At 33.4% G+C, this 13,113-nt stretch overlaps 1 protein-coding gene across 2 annotated transcripts; it reads right to left on the bottom strand.

The window, feature by feature from the left end:
* Positions 1 to 1,122: 1,122 nt before the first annotated feature.
* On the bottom strand, positions 1,123 to 12,742 carry LOC123718379 (peptidoglycan-recognition protein LF-like). 2 transcript variants are annotated; one of them, XM_045674784.1, is made up of 5 exons: positions 12,077 to 12,742; positions 11,347 to 11,511; positions 10,876 to 11,052; positions 9,341 to 9,492; positions 1,123 to 5,320 (listed from the first exon to the last, which is right to left on the bottom strand). In XM_045674784.1, the coding sequence occupies exons 1-5, from the start codon at positions 12,426 to 12,428 to the stop codon at positions 4,910 to 4,912; spliced, it is 1,257 nt and encodes a 418-aa protein (XP_045530740.1). In that variant the 5' UTR covers positions 12,429 to 12,742; the 3' UTR covers positions 1,123 to 4,909. The 2 variants fall into 2 exon arrangements, with proteins under 2 accessions (XP_045530740.1, XP_045530741.1); XM_045674785.1 differs by lacking the exon at positions 10,876 to 11,052.
* Between the last annotated feature and the right edge of the window lie 371 nt (positions 12,743 to 13,113).

The raw sequence follows: 13,113 nt of genomic DNA, 5'->3' as shown, positions 1-13,113 counted from the left end.
TGATACATTTTTCTGTTTGTTGAGTTTTGTCGCACCTTCACGTTCTATGTTACGTCCCACGACAGCAGGATTAAAAGAATCCTATGTCCGACTCCTGGTTCTAATCTACTCACAAATTTTTCAGCCAAATCGGTTCAGCAGTTCTTGAGTTATATGGTGTAACTAACACGACTTTCTTTTATGTATATAAGATATATGTAATCTTCGAGGGTTTTCTGCTATGCCGCTGTGTCGGTAGTATCCGAGGTACCCCAGTGGGTATTTCTCGCCCGACTCGCTCGTCTCTCATGTGCATTGCACATCATCAGGTGGCACCTCGGGCATCACAATCAGAGATAGTTTTAGCTACTAAATTTGTTAATAAACCAACAATTGGGAATTTAAACTTATTAATTGCTTAAAATATTTTATCTATTGTTACATGTTCAGAGTGAGTAGTATTTTCCGGGAATACTTGCACCTGTTATATCGTATGCAGAGCGGCAATTAGCTGCTGAAATTGTAAATGTGAAAACCAATTAGTAATTCATTAATCATTGAGGGTTGGAATGAAACGTAACAACTAGATACTGCACTGCGCCATGACAATACAAGACTGTGAAAATATATTAAATTCAAATAGATTACTTTCAGTGCAAAAATGCCAATGAAGGGCTTGTAACGTTTAGACATTATATTATGGCAATAAATATGTAAAATTTTGGGGAAGATTTATTGCCCCCGAAATAAAAATGCATATTTAGCCTCCGATTTCACCCTTGTGAGTTACCAGTTTGTTTCTTGCAGTTCCACTCTTTCTATCGAATCATGATTGCTGTGAAGATCTTTAGTTAAAGTGATGCAATATTTTTTTATGAATAAGAGGTTATTCTTTAAACGAATGATAACTGCTTTCGACAATTTAAATCGGATCAGATTTTTTGGAGACGTCTTGCGCTCTTAGCAACTAGAAACCATTGTTATGTTATCAGGTATTGAACTCTGGAGTAGATGGAGTTGTATGCATTTAATGTCTTAAGACGTCTAATCTAAATAAATAAATTTAACAATGTTTAAACATTTTATTTTATTCAATTTTGATTATATACAAAACTGTAGATAACATTTCAATATTAACCCCAATATAAATGTTTTATTTTATTAAGTTAATATATACCAATTACCCGCCATAAACTTACAACTTATCATATATTATAATATATAGTATTATAGTTTGTGACAAATATAGGTTATTATTATAAAGACAGTTACGACAAATTTTAACCGGATAAAATATAACTTGTTACAATCAACTTTAACTAAACTAAGGACTTCATTAGTTAAAACTTAAGTCTAATTGCATCGTTTTCATTTTTATTACTCACGACGGCGCTTGACTAGTCTATAGAAATTAAGACCAATCACAATGACGCCACACGATACGTTTTGCCATTTGACCAATCACAAATAACGCGCCATATTTGCGTTTTTTTTTCATTCTTACTCATGTTGTCACCTTACATATAATAGTAATAGATTAAAAAGTTATACAAATGTTTAAGTATATTGTCAACTGTCATAAAGAGTTGCTTGTTAACACCTTTGAATACTATCTCTGACAATATCGACATCTTTATATGTTCACAGAGTGAGTTCACAGTAGCGATATTGTGTATCTAGTGTATTTAATATTATATATTTTACTATATTTTTTGTTGTAAACTTTATCGTATTTGAATTATTTAGTACTGTAAGGATAGTGTGTATGTTTTGTGAATAAATAAATGGTTATGCAACACAAAAGAGAAAAGAAATATAGGAATATGATAGTAAAATGTCAAAACTATTTTCCAAGTTTTAAAAAAAATAACATTTAAACCTACCTTAATGGATCGTATGCCTATAAAACGTGACGTACTAAAAACAATTCAACTTGAACTTTGATATTTTCAAACTTAACGCGCATGGGTGTATTTGAAAGAAACGTATAACTGTTCGTAAACAATTTGTATGGAAAAATATGTTTAAAGCTTATTAAACAATACAGAAACGAGTGTACACCATTAACCTAATGGTTATTACAATTTGATTCGGATTTCGGTACTATGTATTTAAAAATACCAATGCAAGACAATTTAAATTTTGTATAAGAATGATGTAGATTAAATATAAGAAACAAATCTTTTAGCAAAAGATGTATTTGAACTACATATATCTAAAATTTATTATATAATTGATACGCGCATGCGCTTTACAATGGTATTTATTGACTTGTGGCGACACTGCATAGCAACGATAGAACTCAATACAAAACTTTCATAATTATATCGATTTAATTGCGGTGTGAACACAAAATACTATTAACACGGAAAATATATATTTTTACCCTTCACAAATGCGTGTCACGGTAGTTTTTAACTCATATACAGTTTTTCAACGAAGAATTTCATCCTGCATAACCAAATGTCTTTAATATTACCATATTTTAAAATTATACACTATAACATCGCGTAAATACGGATCAAATTGATAACGAAATTAAAATATTTTCTAATATAAAGTCGGTTCCATTGCAAGTACTTAAAAAAAACATAATTTACGATCAAATTAACCTATAATATTGCTAAATTACATGCCTTTTTTGTTGCACCGGAATTCGAGCCAGATTTTCAGATTATAAACACTGTATAACCGAACTTACATAATTTTGTATTTCAAATAGCACCATTTTAAATTGAGTAAATATTTATAGCCACGAATATAATAGAAATATATAAAATTTACTGAATTCAACACCTTAAATCAATTTATATAACCCCTTCAACGAACTTAATATACAGTCAAAACCGTTTACAACGTCATTGTTTAGAACAACACACCGGTTATATAGACCAAAATCGAATCGAAAACGACTCAGCATAAAAAGCGTTGTTATGTAAATATTACAATTTCACAAGTAATACCATACATATGTACTATATATCAAACCAGACTCGAATATATATTAATGATATAACACCTTAAAACTACTAAAATTATTAAAATAATTACGTATAAAACAATAAAATTAAATGTACTATATTTTCGATATAAATTTCTACTATATATCGAAAAAAATTGCAGAACATGAAGTCACGGAAGGTTACCTAACATAGCTGGGCCACGTATTGCGCTTTAACCGCTACCACCTTCAATTAATTACGACGGTTAAAATCAAGTGTAAACGGCAAGTTTAAAAGTTAAAAATCATTGCATCGTAACGGAGTAATTGCTACATCTGGCACAGGACAAGGTACGTTCCAGAAGACAGACGGCCGACCTCCAGTAATGGTGAGGCACCGAAAAAGAAGACGACTGGTAATACATATACATATATATAAACCGTAACACTATATATGGCTTCATAAAAATATTGGCAGTGTTTCATCATGCAAAATGACAAAATTTAACATTAATTAATTTACATATCTAAGAACCCTATAGCCTATATATTGTATCTGTTTCTGTAATCGTTTTTAGTTTATACACAAATAAATCTTGTGCTTAACAAATGACGATGTTTGGTCGTGGAGTTTTCTGCCTAAGTATGCCTTCATGTACAAGTCGTTGAGCACATAAAAATCGATTGCATAGCCGAAATACCGAACAACAATATTTGGTTTCATGATTTAAACTTACATATATACCAGGACACGATCCCTGGTACATAATATTACAATAACGAATCAACCAGACAAATGTTAGTATGAAGGACGAAAAGGAATAATACAGAAAGGCCGTCTAAACCGATCAATAAATAATTAAATATTTCTCGTTGCTTTGCAACGAAAGTTTGAAGCCATACAGCGCTGGAGTTCTGCGGCACACTAGCCCCAGAATATTATTAAAATATCATGGAGCGAAATTTATTTAAATGTAATATTAAGAGATTTTTTAGTAGAAATTTCTGGGGTTCGCCAATACCAGTCCAATCGCCCAATAACGTTGATTTATTTGACATTATTAATATTATATAGAGCGTTATGCTAGACAAGATACAAATTTAAAACTGTTCTTTAGGGTGCGTCCACATTTGGCGAATGTGCAGCTCGCGAGCCGTTTGCGAGCTGTGGTTTCGTACGTCTCTTTAGCACAACTCATGCAAGGCTCGTATAAGGCGGGCGCGCGGCGAGAGATCTGCGCGCACTCGCACAGTACTTTCGAATACGTCGGACGAAAAAAACAATTGCTGCATCATTAGCTATTAAAGTACTGATAAAAAGGAAAAAAGAGACAACGGCGTTGGTGGCAAAATACTATTTTTAAAATAAAACAGTTTCGGAGTTGAAAAGCCATCAATTAAGCGGACTACAGATGGTTAGTTTCAAGATTTCTATACACAAGATCTTTTTAGAATTAAGCAAAGTATTACTATTCCTGAAGAACTAAAACCGGAAATATTTTATGTTTCAATTACGCGTAAACAATTCTCCTCCGTCCACTCCATGACATCACATACTTAGGCTCCAGTAATCAGAAACGAACTGAGCGTGTATGTTAGGGGTGCAGCTTCAGGCGCGGGCGGAAGGAAGACGCGCAGCCAGCGCGCAGCTCGCAAACGGTTTGCGAGCTGCACATTCGCGGCATATTCGCCAGGTGTGGACGCACCCTTATATACAACTTGGTATTGTGGAAATATTTAAAATAATAATATTGAAACATTTAACACACATTTTATAATAAGGCCGCGTCTCGCCAGGGATATAAGAAGACCGACAATTAACTTAAGTTAGACACAATATATCTACATTGAACGAGTCATGTATGCTTTACAGCATTCACTCCACTCCTAAATATATTTTACATGTATGTACAATTAAGTAATCATAATATCCACTAAGTATTAAAATTGAAAATCATTTTTTTTATATTTGATAATACAAACATTAAATTAATACTTCGGCAAGATTTCATCCACCGATGTGAAGTTAGAAACAAAATGCGGCCATGTTTTGATTATATTAAACACTGCGTCACCGGGGCTTAGTGTAGACATAAGTTGTCTATGGGCCAATAATTTATAGTCCTTCGCAATTTTTCCTAATTTAACACCTAGTTTAATTAATCTTTGGCACGCTTCTATTTGACGCTTTGGAGGTATAATGGTGTTAAATGTACCAATGAATGCAATTCCTATAGAGTACTTGTTGTAGTACAGTGTATGGGAGCCTATGTAGTCCCATCCCCTACCGTAGTAGATGGAGCCGTCGCCGCCGACTAAGAAATTGTATCCGATATCAAACCACCTTCGGGATTCAATGTGAAAGGTTTGTATCGAACGCACACGCAGTACACATTCACTCTGAAATAGGAAAAAAATTATATAATCGGCGATTAAGACTTTATTTAGAAAACAAACACCCAAAACAAGAAATAATAATAGTAGATAACACACACACATGTTGTAATTTTTGGATTTCTTTTTAAATATTTTATATATTTTTACAACTCAAAATTAAAACAACATTTAGGAGATACAGTCAAAATCTGTTATAACGACATTGAAGAGACAACACATAGTAGTTGGTTGTAAAAACAGATAGTCGTAAAAGTCGTGGTTATTAACTACCTAATACAATAGAATTCAGACGGGACGTTTGATTTTGGTCACTATAACCGATATGTCGTTCTAAACGATGTCGTCGTAAACAGTTTTGACTGAATAGTGTTAGACAAGAAAGCATAGATATTGTAAACCTACGCAATAAACAGATCCAGTCCACATTTAGTATAAATAATTTCAAACTACTGCCTACTAGAGCTTAGCAGTAGACGATGGCATAGATAAGGTATGGGATTAAATGAAAAAGCCTGTCAGTAAAATAATATTAAAAAGAATAAGAAAAAGTGTTGAACTCCTGAGTGTGAGCAAATCATTGAAAAGAGACGGAAAAATAGAGTCTTGCAAGACGTAAGATACAAGAAAACATATCAATTGCTCTGATTAGAAACTCGAAAAGTCATCAGAATGCTAGAGTGAGATCATTTAGACGGTATCGTCAGAAGCATAGAAACCACGATACGAGGTAATGAGACAAGAAAATTCTATCAATAATTCAAATCACGTCCGATACATGTGCTAATAAACGACAGTCGCAACCTAATTATGGATACAGAACAAATTAAAGAGAAATGACATGAGCATTTAACTACCCAACGGTCAAAACTATGACGACTTATATGGAAAACATCCAGGAAAATATTGCTGAAGCAGACCCGTTTCAGGAGGTTCAGAGGACTATAAAAAGATTAAAAGAATCATAATAGTCCTGGGGTAGATGAAGAACAATGAAGCGATTGTACAGCCGCCTTTACTGATTGATGTGCCTAATTTAGGAAGTGGAACGCCTACCGCGTGAGTGGAACATAGGCGTTTTATGATCGACACAAAAATGCTGTAAGGAGATATGTCAAAACTACACACGTATTTCTTTGCTTCTTACAGCGTAAAAATTGTGTATAATCGCTTGTCACGGGGAACAAAGTCGTAAAGCACTGTTGTAATATTTTCTCATTTCGACTTCCTTGTTTTGATTTGATGATAAATGTTTTCAAAAAGGGTGTGCAATTCAATAAAGTAACGATTTAAGAACTAAATAACGATAACACACTAAAGGTGTCAAGTGTCAGCACCGATTTTCAACATTAATCAGAAATTTCTCACATACCAGTCTGCAGTAACATTCCTTCCATCTTCTAGCACAATTGTCGCGAAATGACCATTCCAACATAGTTTTAGTTTTGATTGTAATTCTAGTTTTAGTTTAGATAGTAATTCATTTATTATGTTCTAGTTATTCGTCAATATTACCGTAGTAATTGTGGTTACTGTGTCGTCAAAAATAGGAATACGTCCAAGGTGACCGTTGTTTGTTGACTTCTCCAAAACCTCCATAGCATTGACAGAAACGCGATATACAAAATCCTGAGGGGATCCCACGTACCAATAAAGTTAGTGAGAATGATCATGGTAGCTACATCAGAAAGCAAAATGCGAGTGATGGTTGAGGGAGAGCTCACAGATGATTTCACAGTTATCACTGGACTTAAACAAGGGGACGAACTATCGTCCGTGCTTTTTACTTGTTTAGTCACGAGTAAAACTAGGTGGAGATAACGGTAAAGTTCGGTACATCTAGAGTGTTGGAAGTAGAAAGTCGAACTAGGATCAATAATAATTATATAACCGACAAGGACAGGTCATGGAGAGAATGAAAATATGCCGAAATTGAAGAGTTGGTAACATTATAGGCTAGTACGAGTCACATCGGCAACATTGGCTGGTGCATGGGCTACGATCAGACGGTGAAGGAAGCTTACCTGAGCCTAGCCCGCCGGCTTAGGTACCTCTGGATCGACAAATTGAAGGAGGGTCTGCTGCAGCTGAAAGGCAGTAATTGGCTAGCTGGAAAATTCTCATTTTGGAGACCTAAACTTCCATACTAGTCAAACGTAAGAGCGCCATAAAAAAATACTATACTAAACCTAATATAAATATGATATTTCGAATACAATCATGTTAGTTAATTCTGATTAATTTATATTGAGACTGTACATTGTACGCATTACAAGTAACGAGGATAAAAGTGATGCTACGCTTTTGCTGTGCTCGAGGTACAAGGTGGACTGATTCATAACAACTATAGCCAGACGGACGGATTACCTAATAAATCGAGATACCGCGTAGAAACAGATTTACGTGCTCCTCTGAGGCATGGGATTAGTCGAAAATCGCCAAATATATGAGCAATTATTGAAATGGTGCAATTTCAATCATAGTATTTGAACTGACTCCGCAACATCGCATTCTTTGGTTCGAGCAAAAACTTCGATGACTCAAAAAATTTACTTACACAAAATCCCTATACCCCATTAAGCACTAAGCCCCATTATAGGTCACGGGACCAGAATCAAATTGTAATAAATGAATTTCAATAAAACTATTATTTATATCATTATGTCACTAACACTGAAAAATATACACAAAACAGTCCCGTTGACTCACCTCTTATCGGACCAACAAAGATCATAACCAAAACTATAATTATTTATACGTAGGGATTTCCCGATGAATTAACAATTAATTAACACAATAAATATTTCAATCCATATTAATATTATAAAGCTAAAGCGATTACGACTCGCACTTTCAATATGAATTGAGTTGCCATATTAGTAAATAAGTAATTTACTATACGTAAGTAATTTACCTAGTCCAGCTATAAGTTCTGTTACAAATGAAAATGCATTTTTTTAATGAGGTAACGTAATATTATTAAAATTTATACCTATAATCTCAGAAAAAAATAAAAAAAATGTTCAATTGGAATAGGCCACCTGTGGCTTTTATACAGTTTGGCCACGAATCTATGGAATCACGCACTGTTTCCAAGGGAAATTTCGCCACTGCTTGATTCAAATATTTTTTAAGAGAGTCAATTTCGCCATGTTATTTTGAGCAGACCATTTCCTCTAAAACTGACCATAATTTGAAGTCAAACGGGTTTAGGTCGGGGCTAGAAGAGGGCCAGTCTCCAGCTCTTAAGTACGGAATGTTAGTTTCAAGCCAGGCCTCGATAGTTCGTGCGTTGTGACCAGGTGCATAATCCTGCTGGAAAGTCCACGGTATATATTTAAAGTGTATTGCTGATAGGTTTCACAACATGATCCAAGACAGTATCTTGATACACTTTGTCTGAAGTTTTCTCCTCCTTTGAAGTTGACTCCTTTTTCACAAAAATGTGTTTTGTGACTCCTTGATAAGACACGCCCCACCAAACCATCACTGACGGAGGATGATGAACACGTTGTGCATTTCCGACCACTTGAGCAGCTCTTTAGAACTGTGAGCGTACACTTGTATCACTTTGCATATTGTAGTGTTCTTTAAACGTGAAATTTTTTTCATCGCCAAAGAGAATATTTCTGTGCTTTTCACCTGTCTCTCTTATCACCGCTCTTTAATATACGTGTTCCAAATTCAAAATAATTTAAAAAAAGAAAAGTTTTTACGTAACAGTATTTATGGCCAGACTAGATATATACATATTTCTTTATGTAGTTTTTTTGGTATAAATAGGATCTTTGTTTTATGATACGGGAGTTGTAAAGTTATACATTTATTAATGAAACGAAATATGACTTAGATAGATTCTAAAGAACATCTCAAAATTATTTAAGTTTAAATATCAAGTTCAAGACGTGTTTGATATAGGTCAACGTCATCGTCGTCGTGCGGCACGTGTATCTCAGAGTTAATCTAAGTCTGAATTTACTACCAAACAAAATTATACGTTACTAAAGATACGTTATTAAAAATTACCTGGCTGTTACAAGTCGCAGTGGCAGTGTGCGTGATTATCACCCATGGTGCTGGTAGTCTCAGGAGATCCAAAGTCCCTTCTTCTGGCTGCGCTAGCCAGTCAATTCTAGATACGAATCGAAGGTATTCAGGCGATATAATATCCGGTCCACCTGGAAATGTTTTATATGACCCTTTATTACACCCAATCGCATATGGACCACCAAGGCATAAGCCATAAGATATCCCAATAATGCTAACATTTAGGGGGTACCTTATTAAAGAAATTCTATTCAATTTATATTAAACCTCGAATTGATGGTTGGGCATCAAATTATATCAAATATAAACGTAGCTATAACTGAAATATCAAAAACTAGAACACTCCAAGATGAAAATGACAGCTGTTTACTACTCGAATGTACAAAGCACAAAGATTTCAGGGGTTTTTCAGTGGTATTTTGTATTTTGATGTTAGTATCACTGATATCATTGTACGCTCAAGCTGACAAAATTATTTTTAATTTCCAGAATAATTGGAAGTCAATATTTAACACACCGGGAGCACTGTTGAGAATACTGAAATATTTACAAAATTTTATCAGTGGAAATGTACCACACATTCGCGAAATATCGTTAGGTGACAGAGTCGGTGCTACGCTCTTAGGCTATTGCTATTGGGAATTGCGGAGTACAGGCGCAGCTGATGCTGACTAATCTGTCTCGTGTGCATTCTGGAAATTATTTTTATTTTGTTTAGCAACTAAATATAAACATTATCCTTGTTGTCGTAACTGTTTCTACATGTTAATAATAATAATAATAATAATAATTAATAATCATATTAATAATTTAGATATTTTTTTAATTTGGTCCCAATTAAAACTGTTATAAATTTATCAGTAACAAAAACAAAACAACAAAAAATCGATTAATTAATTATATATATATATAACATAAATTTGGCTTCATAATCATCAAATACTTAAAGAATGTCTCGTCGCGTTTATTTTATCACGAGATTTAGAGCCAACTAACGAACTCGAACACTCATTCAAACCAATGTATAAGGCTCACAGTGATTTAGCACAATCCACAATCATAGGACTTAAATACTAGCAAAACCTTAATTATACAATAAAAGCAAGCATGCACCTCGTACCCGTGCTAATAGAACATTTAGGCATCCATTTCATTTAACATTTTTGTCTTATACCTTTTACTTAATAGTAAAGTATCATAACGGACAACGCTCTATTTGCTCTATGTCACAAGCAAATGTCTTCGACTCTAAGACTAAGTCTAAGTCTAAGACTCACAACAATTGTTGCGCCGGGTATCAAAAAGACGTCCTAACTCAATCAAACCATTCACACCCTTAACCATAAACATTAATGAATGTGTTCAATCCCAAATACAGTGTTTGCACAGTAACTTCACTTATGCTAACAAGCCTCACAATATCGATGCACTGATACAATACACTTACACTCAGCAATAGACAATAACAATAAGAAGCTGAATTTTGATGGTTTATTAAAAAAACTCCAACATACCTTCTTTAGTGCACAAGTCTGTACAGTGCACACAATTTTCGTGCTGATTCTTATCAAGTACTGGACCACCTCGTGTTAGTAATGATAGGAAAACCAACATGATTGTTAATTGTAATATTATGGATAACACAACCATTTGAACATTCTCATCGCAGACACCCAATATTCTATTGCAAGCTGAAAGATGCAAACTTTACTATGGATGGGTCGATATTGCCTACCAGAGCTACATTAAGTAAACTACCAAGTTTTGTAAGACTTAACATAAGACTTTTTGGCAGAAAGAGACAAAAGAGAATAATTCAATTGGTTTAGTTTTTCTGAATTAGGTGCGTTTTTACTATGAAAACTTTTCTAATGTGGCTCTAGTATGAAGAATGTCACTGAACTCATACTATCTAATTTTTTAAACCAATAAACAATGCCAATAGCACCAACAATTAGTAACCATAATAATTTGTCAATACATACTTGAGTTATATGCCTCTGGTTTAGTGGTACTCTGTGTTGTTTGTGAATTTTGATATAGTACATAATTTACAATGAGGGTTACAATGAGCACTACAATTAATATTCCAAAACTTAGTCCTATGATATGGTTTTTTTTCCACCTAGTAAACTTCTGTGGCCTTTGACCTGTAATACATTAGTAATAATTACCAGAAGCACTGCTATAGCCACCCTTACCTTAAAAAACTAAATGACTATTAAAGTTAGACTTCATCTTAAACACTTAATAGTTTTAATAAAAGAATCTATCATATGATATTGAAAGAAAAATGTAATTTTCATCTTAACATAGGAATATAAGATTGATTTCATTTTTACAGGGTAATACTACATAAATTGTATAATTAACCACAATGAATTCTTAATGGTTTTAAGCAATAAAAAGTAAAAGAAATATTATACAATTTTATACTGTAAGTATGAAAAGGGTGATCAATGTGTTGTATCACTGGAAAACAAATCCTGATGTATACCAACTGTGGCATATATATATGGTAAGTACAAACTACTAAGGCCTAAACAATTGTGCCTTCATTCAATTAAATTATTCATCGTGTAATCTTTGGAACAACATTCGTGAAATTATATTACCAACATAAAGTTAAAAAGTGTTAAGGAAACTATTTTATATAAGTACAAGGCCATAATATAACATTGAAAAATTAAGATAACAAAATTTAAATTTACTAACTTTTTTTATCTCCAGATTTAGACTGTGGAGATACTCCACTGTCTTGTTCGTCATCAGTTGCAGTATAAGAAGCATTTTCAACACCATTGTTCTTTATAACTTGCTTAATTGTTACAGGACCATTAAAATAAGTGTTGTTACCAAATTGTACGTTATCTGAGTCATTCACAGATATGTTTCCAAAAACTGGTACTGTAGAGCCTTGAAGAATGGAATTAGGGATAATCGATAAATCCTTCGAAGGGACTGGTTTTTCACAATCTTCATTGTCACTTATTTCCGCAATTTGAATATCACCCAAATCGCCGATAACCTTTATACCCTCATTCACTTGTTCCACCTTCATTTCCATCTCATGAATAAGACATTACCATCACAGGTATAAAAAGGAATACAATTTAGAGAGCTTAACGATAAAAGCAAAAAGCACGTAAGTAAACAGAAAGCTTTGCACTAGACGGAAAAGGCTTTAAAATACAACATATTACATTAAACTTCTTTCATGTTAATATTATATGTAATACTATGCACCGACGGAACTGGTACTCTACAGATAATTATAATGGTTATTATTTAGATATATAATTTTTAGAGATAAATACTGTCTTGCGAGTTCCTAAATATGTTGTTTATTGTTAATTAATGATTTGTCAATTTTGACAATAGACTTTGTCAATGTGTCGACGTAATTTTTCCAGATGTATAGACTAGGGCCAACTCTAGAATACAGATAACAGATATTATGAATGGTTATCAGACTTTAGTATCTAGTGTATGTACTTGTTAAATTGGAAAAGCTAAGAACTAAACAATTATAATTAATGATAAAGGCAAAATTTATTTATTTCACTCTCTGTAGTATTACGAAGAATTCCTTAACAACTAAAAACTTATTTATATATGGTGTGCTTTCTGCCTTATAGAGATCTACTTCCACGACCAACCTTATATTATTACTTTACATCAGCTGCTTATTTTAGCTATAACTTGTCTTGATTAGTATTATGGAAAAACAAATTATTTTTTTTGGTCTAATA

The sequence above is a fragment of the Pieris brassicae genome, chromosome Z, assembly GCF_905147105.1.
Source record: "Pieris brassicae chromosome Z, ilPieBrab1.1, whole genome shotgun sequence".
Classification (NCBI taxonomy): Eukaryota; Metazoa; Arthropoda; class Insecta; order Lepidoptera; family Pieridae; genus Pieris; species Pieris brassicae.
The sequence above is the reverse complement of the archived record's forward strand: the minus strand, read 5'-3'. Positions and strand labels throughout refer to the sequence as shown.

Excerpts from the sequence above, each read along its gene's own strand:
- LOC123718379 (XM_045674784.1), bottom strand. The coding sequence starts at position 12,428 with ATGGAAATGAAGGTGGAACAAGTGAATGAGGGTATAAAGGTTATCGGC. Across the intron at positions 11,053-11,346 it reads ACCAGAGGCATATAACTCAA|CTTGCAATAGAATATTGGGT; the intron begins GTATGTATTGAC and ends TGCATCTTTCAG. Across the intron at positions 9,493-10,875 it reads AGACTTGTGCACTAAAGAAG|GTGGACCGGATATTATATCG; the intron begins GTATGTTGGAGT and ends AAACATTTCCAG.